At 39.0% G+C, this 20,045-nt stretch overlaps 1 protein-coding gene across 1 annotated transcript in view; it reads right to left on the bottom strand.

The window, feature by feature from the left end:
* ARHGAP29 (Rho GTPase activating protein 29) overlaps window positions 1-20,045 on the bottom strand; it is a 53,401-nt gene that overhangs the window by 23,761 nt on the left and 9,595 nt on the right. Inside the window, 1 exon segment of the mRNA XM_037404132.1 lies at window positions 4,636-4,779. Within this exon segment, the coding sequence (XP_037260029.1) occupies window positions 4,636-4,779 (144 nt within the window).

Genomic DNA, 20,045 nt, shown 5'->3' on the forward strand with positions numbered 1-20,045 from the left:
GTAGTCTAGGGCCATCAACTACTTAAAGACACCAAGTAGAAGAATAACAACTATGTGTACAATGGCATGCCAGACTGGAAACTGACTTCCAAAAATAGGAGCCTAAACAGGTTCCAGGCAAGATGCTTCAGCAAGTCTCAATTCTTCCATATCAAGTCAGGTGTCATTTAAAAGACAGCCTTCACGAAGCACTCGAGTAAGCACATACAAGTAGCAGAGTACAAGCGAACAGGCCTGGTGAACCACGTTATGTCCAAGACATAACCAGAGATCTCAAGGTCCCCTGTCCATCCCTCTCTGCTATGTTTTCCTGCAGCCTCAAATGGTAGAAGTCTGCATTATTTGTTCTGCAAAACATCACTCTCTGTAGCAAGATGAAGATAACATGCTATACCTACTATTTCCTTCAATCTGTCCAAAAGGAAAACCATTAGGTATCCAAAGCAGAACTACAACCAGATTTATATCATTCCCACTGAAGAACCTGAGAAATGACTGAGAGGCTTGAGAGGGAGCACAAACAATTTTTGTTAGCATTCAAAATACTCCCAATTGCAGTATTTTAAAGGGGGTGGTCTATCTGCACTGGACATTAAGTTTAAATCACAGTGCAACTTGTCATACTCATGAGAATACTTCGCAAGCCAGAGTCACCGACAGTCACTGGTTCCAAAGTTATTAAGTGCTAAGGTAGTAATTTATTAAAGTAACCATGTGCCCCTAATATGAAGTTCCAAATATAAACTAGATTTGAAACCTTGGCATTATGCAAAGATTCAAAAAGGTCGTTCTAGAACTTAAGCCAGTTATGCTTCTATTTCTGATGGGGGGTGTGTGTGGGTAAATCACACGTAAATCCCAGCTTGTTTCTATTTCATCCTCTCCTAAATAAACATCAGAAATTTTCCGTGCCACGTTAATCATCCTCCTAGTCATAAATCTGACTACAGATACAAACTGCTTCCACATCTTTTTATAGTTCTATCCTCCAATGACAAGAAACAGATGAGTCACATGAACTTCTTTCATAATGTCACATTAACACAGCCTGGGAAGACAGAGGCAAAAGGATACCGGTTCTGTCCTACCAGCTTCTCACATTCTTGTAGCTTCCTGTTTATTCAAAAGTTACGTTACTTCTAGTGAAATAACCACAGCTGAAAACCTGTGAACACATGTGTTACTGACAGGCCACTGTAAGCAAACTTGAGGCCCAATATGCTTACGATTCACCCACAACATGCTGTATTTCTGCTTCAGCTTCCTCAGTTCCAGCAGTCATACACTTCAGATTGAATACAAACACAGAGCAGTGTGATCATCAAACAAAAACCAGCTATAAAAACCAAACAGATTCTGAAGACAAACTACCTTTGCATTTATCACAGATCACACTGGGGGGAGGTAGGCTGTCTGCATACAGCAAAGGTTTTGCTGTTCTCAGAAAAGCAGGGCTGAAGTACCAGACGGAAAGAGCTGCAGCCCTGTAACTCCCCCTGTAACTCCCCATTTCCATCTCCAGACACATGAGGAATACATGACTGAGGAAACACTGACAGGAATTACCGTCTTCAATTAAAAGTACTTGTTTGTATCAAAGGCTACAAATATTGAGGCAGGACTAACCGAGACCACCACCTTTAGAGTGAGCTGGAGCTCCCTTTCCTTGCAATTAACTCGGGAACTCCGCAAGGCCAGGTCATGCGGCACTGGATCACAGGAACAACGCTTTGCCACAGAGCAAGTTAGTGTTTGCTTTAGCCAAAGAACAACCAGACAGTTCACGCCAGCCTTTCCGTTCTAGGTCCAGAACATATGCTGCTTATGAGACAGATGAATCCTCAGCGAGAAATTAGCGAAAATGTTGTGAACAGCAATTGCATGCCATAATCTTCTATTCCATTAGAAAACACTTCTTATTTGCTTATTCAAACTGGAAGAACACATTTGTATCAGATCAGCACTGTGCATCATACCATTACTGAACTTTGGATCCTGTAGCAGGAGTCCTAAAGCTGGATTTTCAGTAATGTCAAACCATTACCAATGAGAAAATTATTCAGAGTAACATAACCAAGGGGGGGGGGGGGGGGGGAGGGAAGTCAAAATTTGAGCTCAATTCCAGCACAAGGACAAAGACTGTTACCATGACAAAATCCACTCCCCGCGCCTTTTTTCTTTGAGAGGTTTCTCATCATTAAGATTTAAGATCATTCAAGTGAGTCATGGCTGAACAGAGACTTTTCAGATGTACCTAAAGTACAGTCTTACAACTTGACCCACTTGAGCACATTTGACAGAAAATTGGAAGACACAACTGTACCGCTTTTGCTTCAAGTTGCATTCTTAGAGCAATAAAGAGTGGAGTCACTTTCAAAATTCTGTAGTTATACAATATACACAGTGCTTTCCTAATTTTCCTTTCCACATAGAAAATAACGCAATCCCTCCACAACTGTAGCTCCTCATAAACCAAATATATTAACAGTAAGTGTGTTAGTTTATTTCAAGTGTGCACATATTAATTATATGAACTACAATCTTCCTTTTTTTTTTTTTAAGTACTAACTTCTTTTGGCAATGCAGATACTCACACATACTTTTTAGCTACCCAAATATGTGTGAGTATCTGCATTGCCAAAAAAATCTTAGTTCTAAAGTTTTTTCTTCTGCTCACTATCAAGAGACATGAATGAATCCTAAACCAACTATTCAAAAAACAGGTACCCATCAAACCAGACAGAAACAGAAGTATATAAGAAAATGCATGAAACACTGGTGCACCTGCTCAGGGTTCAGTGATACAGAAAATGTACAATGGAACAGTGTGCACCAAGAAAAGAAAAAATAACATATGTACGGCACCAAAATCAGAAGCCTGCAAGTACTCTGTAAGAATAGATTCTGTAATTCAACAAAATACTTAATTCTCCTCTTCAGAAGCAGGAGGGTAGGCGGGAGAACACCTAAGTCTAGATCTGGAAAACTAGTACAGCACCACAACTACAGAAAGTGACCTTGGACTTATCATGGACTTTAAATTGAACACAAACATTGACAAAAAGGCTAACATAATTACGGAATCAATCACCAACGTTACCAGTAATTCTACTGCTCTAGTCTGTAACGGTAAACTTGGACAGTATAGGCAGTGATCAGTTTGGGGCACTGCATATCAAAAACCCCTTTGATAAACCATGTAGTCCAGACAGGATAGGTGTTATTGCAGTAGTTTTTGGAAACATCATTTAACAAAGGTTGATGTAATCCGATATACCTGCTTATCTTAAGTCAGTTCTCCGCATTTCTTAAATTAAAGAGCAAACAGTTGAGCATTGACCTGCATCCACTGAAATTATGGGAGGGTAGAAGACACACAGTAATCTTGCCATAGCACTTAAGCATGGGAACAGCTTGTTTAAGGTGAATGTAGAATTAGGTTCACTAAACATTCAACCTGTTCTCTAGTGTAAGTATCTGATTATTATTTTACATGTGTACTTAACTATTCCTGAGACCAACAAGACAAACAGCAGCTTCTCAGGGATATCCTCTGTGTTTCTACTGTTACATAGAATTCTCTGAAGGAAGTTCAGAAGTTGCAGGGTTATAATTCCGTGATAATTTCAAATACCTGGGACAGATCTATAGGAAAGTCTACATGTAGCAAGGAGAAAATGCCAAGTGGGCTGCCAGTACCTGCCAAGATCAAACTGGCAAAACTATGTATTAATAGGAAGAATCCATAAGAAGCTTGGAACCATCTAAGGTGTATAGGAATTAGGCAGCTAAACACATTAGCATTTTAAATGATACTCCTACTTTACTGAATCAGCAGTATATGTTCTGACATATAAGATTATTAGGAAACATGGGGGGAAAACTAAATTATGCATCTCTGAAGGAATATGTTCTACATGATTTAACAGAGGCAAGTGGTACAGACATACCATATAGACGAAACTGTACTGGTTCCACAGTAGTATACTGGACTTATTCCAGAGTAGGGAGAGGCTACACAGAGAAGAAACAGCTACAGTTTATGGGGTTGAAGCAATTGTGTGCTTCACCATTTGCATTCATCCGGCATGCAGAGAACTGCAGCAGCAAAGGCTAGCAACAGAAAGTATTAACATTTATGCCTATGCAGCTTTTTTTTTTGTTGGTGTTGACATTGACACCTTTACCATGCTTGTGATTATTTGTGAAATTTATAACTGTTAGGCCATTCAGATTACTTCTTCACTTGAGATAAATACAACACCATCCCTACAAATTCACAGAATTAAGCAGAGATTTTTGGCAAATCTCTAAGTGGATAAATGTGAGGTTTGTTATTCTGCTATACACAGGTAAAAAAAAGCTCAAGACTAAAGGCTTTTGTGCTTTTGGAATTTGGTGTGGGCTTGCAGCTAGCTTCCTATAAGCAGGATTTTACTACATCAACAGGAGAACAAGCCATTTATTACCACTTTTCACTTGGAGAAAGTATTTTTAAACAAGTGTTATGGTACTATTAAAAAAAAAAATCCTGTTTCTTCTGTATACATGGAATCCTATCTGTAAGTCCAAGCCAGAGTCAATCAAGTCACTAATTACAATTTTCCAAGAATATCAAAGGAACTAATTCCTTACCTTTCACTTTTGCAATAACTGTTCCTGCAGCACTAAGAATATCCACTGAGTTTAGAGTCTGATGTTTATTTATCACTGCTTTTAAAACACGTAGCAACTCCCCCAGGCGTTCATGTACTACCTGATGCAGGCCGTCTTGATTTTCTGAAAAAAGTAAATGAGAAACTACGTTAAAACAGTAAATTAATGCCCAATCACATTACAAACCACTTTGATGGTATTCAGCTGCACTGAAGCCTAGGTCATGTAGAAGCTGGGCCTGCTTAGAAAAAAGAAATTGTGAAAAATAAAAAGCTATAGTAGCATTTGCCAGTTTACTTGCAGTGTTGTATGCTGTTTGCATATAAACTCATTTCTCTCCAAAAGTCAAGCAAGTGTACTTAAACCCCAAAGGACTCTACACCAATACCCTAAGGTTTCTGAATTAAACCATCTTTTTCTCATGTCATTTCATCAGCCAACATTTTGATAGTCACATATATTAAAAAAGAACAACAACAAAAGATGGTTGGGATTGCTCATTAGGTATTTCTTCACCTGATACAAATTCTACACTAATTCTGTATATTCACAGAATTAAACAAGTATTTTTGGAAAATGTTGGCTAGCTTTTAACTCAAGTGTCAGTCAAATCTTAGAGCATTTTTAGTATATAAGCCTAGATCTACAAAGGTCTGTCTTTAAGTATGTCAGTCACGATAAAGGAGTTGAACACCTGAATTATTTGTGGAACTGGCCTAATCAGAAAAATTCTCTAACAAGCACACTTATAGGGCAATGGTTTTTACAGCATATGCTCTTTTGCTATGTGCCCTTAAGTCCCACCCCCCTACTTATTTTTTTTAAAAATAGTTCTTGTTGCATATGTGGCACAGGTTAAACCACAACCTCTTCCGTTCTGTTACAGGAGAGGTGCTGGTGCACGGAATTAAAAGTTTCACATGCACTAGAGTGCTGCGTTGCAAGTTGTGGTAAAAAGCTTTCAAATTCAGGAAAGTCTAGCTTATGAAAAAGAAAAAGAGGATCTAATACAAGCTGACTCACTTCCCCACTGAGCAAAAAGGAATGGCAATTCTGTGTTGTCTGTGGCCACGATAACAGGTCAATACAGACAGTTACAGTACAGTGCAAATTGATGCAGTGTTACTCAGAACAGCTTCAAATCTGACCCATTTTGTTCTGACTACAAGACTTCATATTTAGGCTAGAGGCACCTGAATTTTTCTGAAGAGTCAACAAAGTACAACATGACACATCGGTACATGTGTTAGGTGGGTAAGGTGGGGGCACTACATACAAATGAATACAATTATATCAAGTGCAAAAGCAAACCTTCCAAGGACCAGTGTACTTCAGGCTTTATCTCCCTAGATGTCAAATATCAGGAGATTTTTTTCAACTCAGACTGGCTTATACACGGTCAAAGGATAAACCCTGACTCAGGAAGTAGACTAAGGCAAAAACTTTATCTACCATTCATGGGAACTTTGTGTGTTTTTTTCCTGCTGGAGGGGAGGTAGGAAGTGCTATCTGTAACAGGACACATGGAAGTCTAGGAAAACACATCTTACACAGCAGTAAATTAAGAAAGCTCTACGTGATTTATTAAAGGAACACAGTTGTGGCTTTATCTTCATTTACATGCATAATGGTTTTTAACTGAGACTCAAACACAGCAAAGGCAAAAAAAAGTGTCATTAGGCTGGTACTAAATGTGGGTATGATTCAGTACATACATATTCACAGCACAGATAGTACACAACAAACAGATCGAGCTAAAGCCATGTTATAAGACTTTGGAACTTAATTGGGAAAGTAATCCAGATTTGAAGCAGTTTCCATGCAAACAATGATACAGAAGACGAGACCTTGGATAAGAGGCGATTTATAGGGGATATGAAAATACTTGAAAAGAATCAAAGTAGCGGGTACAAGCAATCGCTTACCAATGTGTTTCAGTTGAATATAACACACCTCAGATGATTAAACAAGGGAAGGAGGAGCCAGATTTGCAAGAGAAAAGGGTGATTCCTCATGTAAGAGACCTGTGGAATTTCTTGCCAAAACACAGCATCGACACAAGAAGTTTACATAGAAACAAGGAGAGACTGGACAAATTCTAAGTTTCCCTGTGTGTTACTAATGAGACAATAAATGCCTTACCAGGTCAGGCCATGGGTCCAACTAGCCTGTGCCTTACATTTACTTACATTACTTACAAGTGGGCAACGCTGCTTAGGAGACTAGACAAGACTGGCCACTTTCTGCAGTCTAGACCCCCAGCACCCACAGCTGCTGCACCACAGCTGTTCCTATGCACTTTAGTAACTGCTCACACACCTGCCGTCTTTGAATTCATTTAATTCCTTTTGAACCTGCCTCCACAACTTCTTTCCACTCAGCGACTTCCCTTTTTAGTCTACAAAACTACTAAGCATGGTAGTCAAACAAACAATGTAACCTGCAACAGCTCAAGAACTCCCCACTAAGCAGAAAGGGTTCGGAGGATACGTCCAACAGCATTTTCACTTTTCTCTAGTTAGTTACTTTTGGCAATCATTGGAGTTCAGACACTGAGCTAGACACAGCTTTAGTTTAAGTCAGTACAGATGCTGTCACCTTGTAAGACTTGGAGAAATCCATCAAAGCCTCAACTGTACTCCATCAACGCTGTTGGGAGCACCGGGCAGCTCCAGGCAAAAGCAATGGGGAAAAGCAAAGACAGCAGAGCTGTACTGACACCCATAAACCCAAAGTGGATCACACAACACAGAAAATACATCTGAAAATTACGGTAACATGTTATTTTCTGAAAACTGTATTAGATAGTTAAAGATACTTCCTATTAGTCCATTAAGAAACAAGTCCAGTGTGTAGACTTAAGTTTTGAAATACTTAAGAGGTAAGTCTATGGAGGTCCTGTCTCATCTCTTCTTACAAACCTCCAGAGGCAGACAAATATTCCACAGTCGCTCATCAGGACTAATGATTTATATTGGCAGGACGGGGGCAAATCAGCTTTTATGAAGGCATGTGAAGGCTATACACACAAACCTTCCCCGTCAGCTGTCTCTGTATAACCAGACTATATGCAGTCCTCACATGAAGGGCATGAGTATTGTGGTCAGCTCACTACAGCTGGTCTGCACAAGTGCACCTTTTGCCCTCAACCGCATCTCTTGCCTAGCCAAGGTGAAGGTGTCCCTGTCTTCTGACACACAGATGTCCACTTGTGGCTGGAGAGAAAAGGGTTCTTAACCATGTGATCCCGAATACCCATGCACAGGAAAGCATCCAAACAAGTCGACAGATTACTCCCAGCTTGAGAGTCCTCAGGGAGTACATCACAGACATATAACTGCATGCATTATTCTGGGGAGTTCAGTGTGACCCACAGCTACAGGCTTGTCATCACAGGATAAAACAGCCTCTTGAGGTTCCTTACAGTTTAGGTCAAGGCAAAGAAAAAAAAAAAAAAATCATACAGAAGACAAATTAAAGCATATCAGATCCCAAAAAACAGTTCGTTAGTATTAAGATCTTACTAGGCCAACACAGTTGGGAGAAAAAGCGAAGCAAGCAGGAGGGGGAGGAGAAGAAAAAAAACACCCAACTGAAGGGACATAAGCCTCTTCAAGTCTGAAACAGCAGCAGTAAGCTTCAAAGGGAAATAGAAGTTGAAAACAACTGCCGAGTTGAGTTAGATGTTTATCATGCTATCCAGGAGAACACTATCACTAAAATAATGCATTCAAGCATGAGATTAATTATTTGTACTCTCACAAGTAAAGGTCTGGCTACACCCAACTGAGATTTCTTTGTATTCCATCACTGTATTATTTGTTTACAAAATATCTGAAGCATTGTTTCTGTGCCTCCAGAAGACAAGAAGTCTGTGACAGAAGTAGTGCTTGGGGAGGGGTGGGGGCAGAAGTCAGGAACCACAACCACACTGCATTTTCAGCAGCTGATCCTCACCAAACAGACACTAGAACAGATTTCCTCTTCAGGACAGGTTTATTTAAACTTCAGGTAGTAAAACAGTGTAAATACAGCGGATTAACAGAAACAGTTTTACTACTGAGGAGTCCAAAAGTGGCTAAGAGACCAAAACAACAGTAGAGCAAATACTGGTTCAGCAAAAAGAATGCATCAGAAAATGTCTCCAGCAATTCAATCAGACTCAAGCAGTCATAAAAATTAGTATTTATTTTCAGTTTTTCTTTTCTCCCTTGTCTTACTGTACAGATTCATTTATCTACATTAAGTCAAGCAGGTAATTCCTCCACCAATGGATGCTATATCAGTTTTAAAATCTTTCTCAAGCTTAGTAACATGAATTGCAATACTGTAGAAGACTAGCTAGTACTCGGGGCCAGAGGACTGCGACTGCCAGTGATCCTGCAGCACAGAGGACCTCTCCAGGCACCTGAGTTCAGCTGTTTCCTTTGGTGACCAGTCTCCTGGAATCTCCTGGAAGAATCAGTCAGCCCTCTAACCAACAAAAGGAAAAAAAAAAAAAAGAAAAAAAAAAGAGAGAGCTCTTGAGACTTAAAAAGGCTTGGAGAGCCCTTAGTAGCCTATCTGCAAATCTTCTTTCCTTGGGGTTTAAACTGTCATTTACGTTAGCTGAAAATAAGCTCTTCCAAAATGTATAGGCAACCACACCAAAGCACACTCTGTAGCAGCAGTGTAGAAAGAAAAATAGGGTGAAAAGGCACATACTCAAAGCTGACAAACCTAAGGCACAAGAATGATAGAACAAAGCAGCTGGGAAGCCTGTCTGTGTTAGCCAACCCACCTCCATAACACACTGTTGTGATCAGCATCCCACTCCCCGACGGTTTTGGTCATCACATTTTATAACCATACTCATCCGTCTTTAACGTAAAAACAGCATAAACTACCTATTTTCTAATTTTAGGTATTTCTCAACAGGAAGCTTTTGTTTAGTAAATTAGCAAGCAATAATGACCTTACAGCTATGGATTCTGTTCATGCAAAACAAAATAAGATTTGCTCATTGAGCTTGTCAGCGCCCATCAACCTCCCTGCCAAGTCAGGACTGGTCACAATACACGTAGTCAGAAAAGGCACTGCTGTGTCAGTTGGCTGGTATTCTTTTGTCTGACCCGATTTACTGTTGGCCCAAACATTTCTGAAGCTGTTTATGTCAACAAATGTTTGCCAGGACAAGTTTAAATACAGACTAACAGTTTTTCCCTTCCACTGCCATTGCATATCCTATGCTGCTGTTCAGACTCCTACACAAGTGCACCATTCTGCTTACTGCTGCTCCACCTAGAACATTAACACTTCCTAACAGCAGTAGACCCTTCCTCTACTACCCAATTTCCACCAGTCATAAAAGAAGGGGAACCACTAATACAACTACTGTTTTGCTGCGGCTAAAAGTTTGTTTAGAGCTGAAGCTGGTCACACCAATGAAAAGAAAAGATAGGGTATCAATCCAGATAAACCACCTGACAACTAACACATCTTGGAAAAGTCTTCAAGTCAGATTGCATGAGACTTGCAAAGCAAATATTCTAGTTCACACCATCTAATAAGGTCCTGCTTTCCATACAAAGCTTTTCACAAGTAGAAAGATGTGATTATTTACTTAATGCATTCAACAGCCTTCAAGAATGTTACAAACAGTGAAAGATACTATCAGTTTGAAACAACCTGCCACCAATACTCTCTACAGCCACAAGTTCATAGACATAGACCAGTCTTTTGACTACAGAGTGGGGAATATATATAAACTCATCTCACTTGTGAAAATCTTAATATAACCAAGTTAACTTGTATTTTTGCACAAATAGTTTCTCCATCTACCCTCACAAACATGATTAAATGCCCTGTCTTTGGCACCTACCATGAAACTCACTCTCCCTATGGATGTTACCACTAGTTTAAGATGAATAAATGCAACTGGATGAGAACACTTAAAACATCAGCTGTGCAGAGTCACTGGGACATAGCCCGTGGCTGAAACCAACCATCACCCTCACTAGGTCTAGTCCCCATTTTGAGGGCTCCCTTTGTAAATTGCTGCTTTCCTGGGACCAGCTGAGGAGTGTGTACTTCAGCTTCCCTTTTACTGCCACTGAAATACAGGAGCCTCGCTTGTGGTTTTAAGTAACATCATCTGCACAAATCCCAACCTCCTTCAGAAGAAAGGGAGAAGCCCGACAGAACAGCCTCCCAGAGTGGTGGTGAGAATAAGCACACAAACTGGGAATCAATTTCCCCAATATCTGAATATTTGGATCCAGAATTTTTACGTTTCACCTGATGGAACACAAACAGTCAGCTCCCCATGGCTTTTGATCTTGGAAGGATTCAGAAGAAATATGCTGAAGTGACCAACATTTCTCTCTGCAAGACCAACATCTTGCTAAAAGACAGCCAGCTTCTACTATAACCTCATTTTTGGCGTTAAGGTAAATTACATCCTGTTTCCATTATGTTACACTGAAGGATTACATGGTATCAGTAGCTACACCACCTCGGTTGGGGGGGGTGGAACCAGCATTGGCCTGAAGCTGATTCAAAGTAAAGCAGCTTTAAACTAAAATCACATTACTATCACCTCCATCAACATCCACGTTGCACACCAGGAAACTGTCAGCACTCAGGTCTGAACCTGATCCAGACTATGAGACTTCCCAGTGAGCATCACAGAGTAGGCAAAACAATCACACAACAATGAACTGTGTGGAAATCACCTAAATCCTACATCTGCAGTTTGGGAAACAGTCCCAGATTAACCCATCACTTTACTTTCGCCGTCCTCCCCCTATCAGCCCCATTCTAACATGATTAACAGCCTGCCATTATTTGTCTGACTTGACAGAGGTCACCATCTCAAAACACAACAAGAACTAATCAAACACACAGTGAAAGCACGTTTTACCCTTTGGTTTGACCATAGTAAAACTGATCTACATCACTGCTATGTAGTCAAGTCTCAAGGAAGCTTTGTAAGTCAATAAACATATGGGCTAGACTTGACTTTCATCAATTGTACAGATATAAAATGAACTAAACTTTTTTTCCTTTGATAATGTTGTAGATATTTATATGTTGGTGGCCACAGCTCAGGAGTGATGAGAAAATGGCAGTCTTGGCTGTCATAACTTAATTGGCTGCAGATGTAAGGAATGAAACATTTTAATTCACTGAAAAACAAAAACTCAAAAGAATTTCTGGAGGCATTTGCCTTTGTAAAATCTCTTAACAAGGCCAGAAGCTGCCAAAGGCACTAGCAAACTCATCATGTTTCAACCCTATGTTATGATGCAGAATTAGAAGCTATCTACCAGAGATCTCTATGTCAAGAAACGTCATACTTGAAGCTTTCGAATTAGCAAGATAGCCAGTCCTAGCTTTTTTGTTAGTCTCATGGTGACTCTGGCTGTGATGGCATCACGAGAAGACACTACACCAAAATCATACAGTCTTTGGCAACATGTGCTCCAGAATCCACTGTGACCAATGTTTTAATCACATATTGCAGCAAAATATCTTTATTTTACAAGCAAGGATTTAACATTTGGCAAGTCAGTTGCCTACTTACTGCCAAACTACTAAATTTGATCTTAAAAATCAGGTTGTACAAATCTAGGTTAAAATAAAAAAACTTGTAAGTACCAGCTGCTTTTTATGTATTTTAGTGGTGGAAGTTCTCCCTTGACTTTGAAATAAATAGGGTAAAAGTACAAAAAAAATAGATTTTTTTTTTTTTGGCAGAGAAATTGCTCTTGGATAAAACACAAAATTATCCCTCGTTAGCCCAGCCTTCCAGGTAAGACTTCTAGCATGATGAGCTTTTGTTGGGTACTCATCATGATAGAAATCTTAGCCAAACAGGCCTTTCAGATTTGTCATCTGCTATCAGGGACTGGCCAAAATACATCAGTCTTTCTGTATAGATACAACCATTAATCATGCTGACTAGCCTCTGATGTGACTTTAAGCTGTGGCGGTTTTTGGATGGTTGGTTTTAAACTGGGTAAGCATTCCTACCCCATTTTAATTATGGGCCAATTCTGTACTACTTAGAAGTCAAAGCTCATCTAAGAAGTCCTTCTCTGCTATGCAAATAGGTCAAATCAATGCTAGATTAATTTTCAGAAGTTAAAAGTTATAAAAATCAAGATGTCTTAAAAAATATTTTCAAAAAGTCAAGAAAATAGGTGGTGTATATGCAAAACATCAGAATAATCAAAATCTCACAATTCTGCCTACACTGAAAGCAGTTAAATATTTTTATTATGTCAGTTTGCCAACTGACATCAGCAGAACAGTTACTTCACATTGAAATTCATAGATGAACTCCCCATTTGTGTATGTGGGGAAGCCTTTTGGAAAAAACCTACCACAATGCAGCTTTTCATTAATCTATTTCAATATGCTGTACGCTACATTCCTTCAACTTTTGTATTCTACTAGCCTTGAGATTCCAGTCAACTAACCTAGATGTGTTCAGCCATGCAGTTTAATCTTTTATTAACCCATAATTTAAAGAACAGAAACCAGCAATGAAAATGGCTGGCGTTTCCTTATTTACCTGTTCCTGACAAATGACAGTGAACACACTACATGGCCATTTTAGCCCCTGTTCATACAGTTTCCCTGTGTATTCCAGGAGTTTAAGAACTGTAGGTGAAGACAATGCTTCAGCACTTCCAGAACATGTTTTAAGTCAGAGCTGTAAATTGTCAAGTGGACACAAGGCTACATTGTTTATGATGAATACATTTTCAGCAAGCCCAGTCAGTCACATTTGACCAGGAAGTCACATCCATCAGGATCAGCGACTATACTTTCAGTAGTATGCTAGTTACTTCTTATTCAAGGACATTTTACTAAAACTTAGTAAAGTAGTCCCTGGACTGAACAGCTGTCAAATGGAAGACACTGTTAAAATAAAATGAGAAGACTTTTATGCTTTAAGCAACTATGTTCCTTGCATATTGGTTTAAGTTCTGAAAACATATGAAGTAATACTCATTCAACTTCACAGCATAAATTTCTGAAAAAAAGAATAAGCCGGAAAAGGAAAGACTATTCCCAGAAAGTCGATCTTACCATATGAAACTAGTACACAGAAGAGGTAGTATGAAAGTTTTGTTTTATTTATTCAAAATAAATTTAACCTTTGCTAACCCACATCAAGAGATCATAAAAAAAATACTTCAGCTTTAACTCTTTTTACTTTTAGTCTAAAATACTACATGGTTAGTTCTACATGGCTGCTCCTTCCACTTCTAGCCCAAGTCACTGATTCAGCCAAGAAGCTATTTTATTGCTGCCAGCCCACCTAGATTTCAAAAGACCACACAAAGCCAGGATTATAAGATTATATAGTGTTAAACAAAAGATGCATTACTTTGTGCATTTCTTTTAAAGGATCTTTCAAACACAACTATGAACTGCTATAGGATATGATAGTATCCCATTTCTGTTTTGGTGATGAAAAGAAAAAAAAAGTTACACAAAATCAACTTAGATTTTAAGTGGGATTCAAATCACTAAAGCAGCAGCCAGTACTATTAGTTGTCTAGAAAACTGGTGAACATAAAGGATTAATTATTTGAAGGTCCAGCATTTAAGTCCTGCTGAAAGAACCACCCGAGAGAGTAAAGCCTGACTATATGACTTGCACAGGTGAGACAGTGATGAACCATTTGAATGCTCAAGAGGAAGTATTTTCACAAACTTACCACTTTCTAAATCCAGGAACAGCTAACCCCCTCTGCCATATAAAGTTTTGGTATCAGATATTTCACACCAAAACAGTTTTGGTGATTTCGTATGAAGAGAAAACACTGAAAGACCATCATTACAGTATTAAGTGACGTCACACTGACACTTGTACACCCCAAAAGACAACAGTAACCCACTGTACAGCTCACTATGAATTTTTTAATTGAGTAGTTTCTTCACAAATACTTTGCAACAGAAAGGTGGAAAAGACAAACCATGGAATCTGTTTGCTTTATGGTTCCGGATTTACACAGCTGTTTCCCCCAGATCCACTGAAATTGTCATTTGAGCTAGTTACTGCTAAATTTTAAAAAAATAAAATTAAACAAAACACCACCAACCAACCAAAGGATGCACAGGCCAGAAAAAGCTACAGAATGTGAAAGTTTTAATAGAAACAGACTGAACTTGGTGAACTACATATTTGAATAGTAGCCCCATGCATATTATTTTTCATCCAATGGCACACAGTTTTGGGTTTATGACAAGCTTCTTTCATTATTAAGAATCAAATTTATTTATACACTCCAGACCTACTGCTTTCTTTTTAAATTAAATTTTCAGCCACCTTCTCTAAAAGCTCATGTCTAGTCACCACCTAAACACCTGCACCCCTAAGAAGAGTTCTCTATTCCTTGCTGAATATTTGCTTGTTCTTAAACACAAGGGCTTAAATATGAATACCAGAGACCACTCTGCAATCTTAATCCTAATGTTAGTTTCCACTTCTTCACCACTGGCATAAAGTATTTATCACAGTCACTTTCTCAAAGCCCTTTGCAAACTGTCTTCAATCAACTATCACAATTCACGTACACTACTAAGCTTTCAGACAAACAACTTGCACCTTACCAAACTAAGCACAAAACATACAGGACTATCCCTCCAAAAAGCTGCCTCCTTCAACTGCTCTTCTGCTGGCAGTAGTTATCCTACATGTCTGCTGAGACCACAGGCCGTTGTGTTGATCAGTACTTTTCTGTTTCTCTGCACCTCCACATTAGTGATTCCAGTAAGCATTTTTTCCACTTCTTGTCAGCATTGAAGAACTTCTGGACAGGCTTTTTAGTTCCATAGTTGTGGTAGCATGTAGGACAAAGTACCTTATGTACCCTATATACGATGAATTAATGAAAAAAAAAAAAAAAACCCAGAAAAAAAACCCAGAAACACAAAATAACTTAAGCATCCTACTACAGAATCCATTCATCTGACTACCAACACTAAAACAGCAATAGGGATCTGTGAACACTGAGCAGTCATCAAGGTAATGCTTCAGGAATTCCCTGTCCGTAACTAGCTCAGCAACATCTGATCTTGCAAATAGAGCTAAGAATAAGCTGCAGTCCAGAACTAGAACATCAACAGAGATGTTAAATTTGTTCACAACACAGAGCCTTAAACCAATCACACCTGCACAAACTGGAAAAATTTCAATACAATGTTCAGAAAAAGCACCCTTTGGAAATCCTGTGCTACAAACCCCAAATTTCACCCCAATCCTAAAGATGTCAAAACCTCTCTCATTGAAAAGGCATGGGGTGAGAGAGGGTACACACTTGTGCTTTAACTCCACCTTACAAATATACTTCCTGCAAATTACTGATCTACAATCTTGCAATTCATTTTAATCAATGACGTTATTTTCAATGCATCTTAGCTAAAACTTCCTCACTAGGCCTTCCACATCTTGCAGTTTCCTAAAACTAGGAAAGGATTAAAACATAACAAGACTTAGAAGAAACACTTTGTTCTTTCCAACATAGGAGCTTTCCTTTCCCTTCAGCATTCACAGTACGCATAGCAAAAACATTATGAACTGCTGCAACACCCACTTTGTGGGCCCTGAACCCAACTTAAACACAGCACAGAGAATAAATACATTTGAGAAAGGGAAAATGTTGTATTACAACAGCAGCTCTTTGGAACTGCTTAAGTCATCAGAATTTGAACCTTAGGCTTTCTTATTTCTCCCATACATTCCCCAATATGCATTTACATTAAAAAATAAAAAAGCCCATATGTTATTTTGCATACAGGCATGCAAGAAGGTGAGCGTGCAAATTTCCAGCATTCATTCTCTGATCATTATTCTGGACCAAAGCAAATGAAGCCATTTTAAATGCTGTTTCACAAGCAAAAGGACCATGTAACTGTGTGCCGTAACCCCCAAAATAAGAGTCTTGTAAATTCCTTTAAAAGCTTCTTACTGCTTGTTGTATTAGATATATTTTCATCATCACATGAAATTTAAATGGGGATTTCATTGTCACTGCACATTTAAGCAGTAAGTGAACTTGCTCAAGTATCTGAAGCAGTTCAGTCACAACACAGAACAACTCTAAAGAGTTAGGCATGATAAGCCAACCTTCGTCTTAAGTTGACAGTCTCCAAAATAAAGAACCACAACTGGCAAATAGGAATACATACATACTTTTAAAAATTAGCCCAAGAAAGTACTTTTAAACAGTAAACAGGAAAAAAAGGTAAAAAAGAAAAAAAAACTTTCTTCAGCTACATCACAGCCTCTACAAAAAAAAAAAATTCAAGTTCTATGTTTTTCAGTTACACTACTCTGTAATGAATGTCATTAAGATGAATGTTTAACCCAAACGTAACTCTTTTCTACAGCCTTACATGAGTCACTCAATCTTCTATAAAAAGGGGCATTTTAGCGAGACAAAGGAATAAGCCCCATAAATCCCCATTTTCATTAAAAACGGGAAACAGCTACCTATGAAGATCAAGCCCAGGCTTTGTATCCCATCTCCTACCCTTGCCATGCAGTTCTAACTCCAGTATGTGAGACATCAGACCTAACATAACCAAACCACCACAACTGCCAGATTAGATGAACACTTGCTTGGAATTAAGAAACAAATCAGCTTCAGTTCTGTGGCCTTGCTACATAAATAGAAAGAAGAAACACTCCCAATGAAACTGGTTGAAAAGGAATGATTTAGTCTATGAAATCTTCATGAAGTCAAGATCATTAAGATGACAGTCACAACTCATAACTCTATGCTGTTAGGCATAGAAAAAATACTTGTATTGATGTCCTTAGTTTATGTTGCAACTTTATAAACTGATGCATCAGAGAAATAAAATATATATATATATTTTTGTGGGTACACTGTAATACATTTTGCCAAGAGTAGGAAACTATTTTAGGGCAAGGGTTTCCTCTAAACAAAAAAGCTCCTACATGTACACAGGAACTGCTGTTAAGAACCAGAAGACTTCAGCCTGGATATGGACCAAATCTTATCTTTCAGGTGTTGGGGCCAAGATCTTAGAGATACAAGTTTTTGTGTCCAGGTGTTCCCGTTTCTTAAGCTGCAAACAATATTAGAAGAATGTTTGTTGTTGAAAGGCCTAACTTTACATTTACATTCAAAAATGAAAATCTGACTATTCATCCTCTTCCTCACTACTTACCTTTCATCTTGCTAATCTTGTAATTTCAGTTTCATTCGTCTAGCTGCTGTGATGGAAAGTGAAGGTAATTCTAATTAACAAACTAGCTCAGACTAAGTATTTTGAGATTCTTTTGTACATCAGAAATGCAAAAGGAGGAAGAATGCAGTTTTGCCTTGTATTACATTTTTTTGGACTTCAAAAGCAACATAAAAATGGAAAATGCCTGTGTTCTCTTATAAATAGTTCACTTTTCCCAAAGAGAGAGATGCTAATTAAGTCAATAAAAATATCCGGACTGCACATAAGGGTTGATTTTACATTTTAAACACTCACAGGCCTCCAAGACACACACACCCCCCTCCTGACTGCTGATCTTAGACACTATAGCAACAAGTGAACATTTGTTCTGAAGGAATGCGGAGTATGCAACTGGGGGAGGGGTAGTACTATCAGCCACAAACTTATCTCCTGGTCCACTAAGTTATTATTTAACTTCAGTCTTCCCCGAAACTGAAGAAACAGCATTTACTATCCAATGTTAGCAACCTGCATTTAACAGGCAGCTTACACTTTGACTATGAAGAGCACAGCTTTGCTTGAACTGGACTTCAAGAGGAGGTTGGGTTTTTTCCTCTGCTTGTTCAGAGTACTAGAAACAGCAGAATTGTTCCATGACTACAGATTAATTAAGCAGCGCTCTAATACTGCAAACCTGCAAAGCAGAAGAAAATGCCCATCTCCTCTGGCTCTGGTCACAGTATCTGAGTGTCCAAGACTCCCTAACAAAAGCCTGCAAGATGGTGGGCTCATAGAAAACAAGAAGCTTGGATAAAACACTTTGCAGAATGATCTGCAGTGAAATGGAAATAAAGGAGGCAAGTTCTCTCTCCCAGCTTAAGTGTAACATTTTTGAGGAAAACCATGTTCCATAACTATGGCTATCTCCCATAAACTTTGACTGTGAACTACTTTGTTGGATTGTTGTGGGCTTGCCTTCGTTCAGGCTTCACTAGCCCTTTATGGACAGAGTTCTCTGGAGTACACAAAGCTTCTGCTTTCTTCGCAGAACCTCTCAAGTTTGAGCAATCTGCCACTGGACAGGAACTGGACTCACAGCCATAAATCTCAGTGCTTTCTGCTCATGAGAGAGACTAGGAAGGAAGGACAGTGTGAAAGTAAGGGAAGTACGGGAAAATGACCAGGAGGTCTCTGGCCTGATGTGGTCAACCAAGAGAAGCAGTTTACATGCCTATTACTTTCCTCTCTGACTTTTGCTGTAAAAAGCATCAGTAGCTGTTAAAAAAAAGTAAAAATCACTACCATTGGCTTTGGATTCTTAGCAATAATTTTACTTGTTAAAAAAATTTAAGGAGGTATTTCCTTTGTTCTTACATCTCTTTGCTTGAAAGACTATTTCATATTTGTCAAAGAACAGTTTCAATTTCAAATTGGCAGAATCAATACTTAGAAGTGACTACTACTTGGAGATAGGTGAAAGGGTGTACTACGGAATTTCCAGGTCAGAAAGACTGGAAGCACATATGTCTTTGCATATAAGAAGCACATTTTAGGAAGGTAAGTTTAAAAGATGACTGTTGAATTCAAGTATGCCAAAAGCTCAGAGCTAAGAAAGCTGATTAATTTGCCATCAAAGGGCATTTTCTGCTTGCTGTTCTCTCCATTCCCTCCTCCACCACCACCACCACCCCCTTTCCTTCATATATCCCAGTCAAATTTTGCATTCAGCAGAGGAGACAAAAAGAATTGGTACAGGGTTTAGCAGTGGATGCAGTGATGCCAGAGTGGAGTGCCACACCAACTCCATCCAGATCCTCCTCCATAGGTTGTTGTTCCATTTTAACCTCTGGTCACTTGTTACTTTGCCAGCCGCCTTCTCCCTCTTTTGCTGTACCACCTTACAGTCAGTGCATGGAACTAATCTGGCTGAAAACTAGTTCCCTTCTTCCTAGGAGTAGTTTTCAGGCAGATCTGCCCCCAGAACTGGCTTGATACGCAATCACCGAAGAACTACTGCCAGTGCCTGGAAGGAGTGGTGAGATCACAGCAACTCACACTTAAGTTTCTTCTCTAAGCTGCTGTGGAAATACACTATTAGCACATTTAAAACACAGACCTAAACATAACAAGCTTTATAATAAGAAAACAACAATTTTAGACGTATCTTACATATTTTCAGCAGTTACAGAACTGTA

This window comes from Falco rusticolus, chromosome 11, assembly GCF_015220075.1.
Source record: "Falco rusticolus isolate bFalRus1 chromosome 11, bFalRus1.pri, whole genome shotgun sequence".
NCBI classification, from domain to species: domain Eukaryota; kingdom Metazoa; phylum Chordata; class Aves; order Falconiformes; family Falconidae; genus Falco; species Falco rusticolus.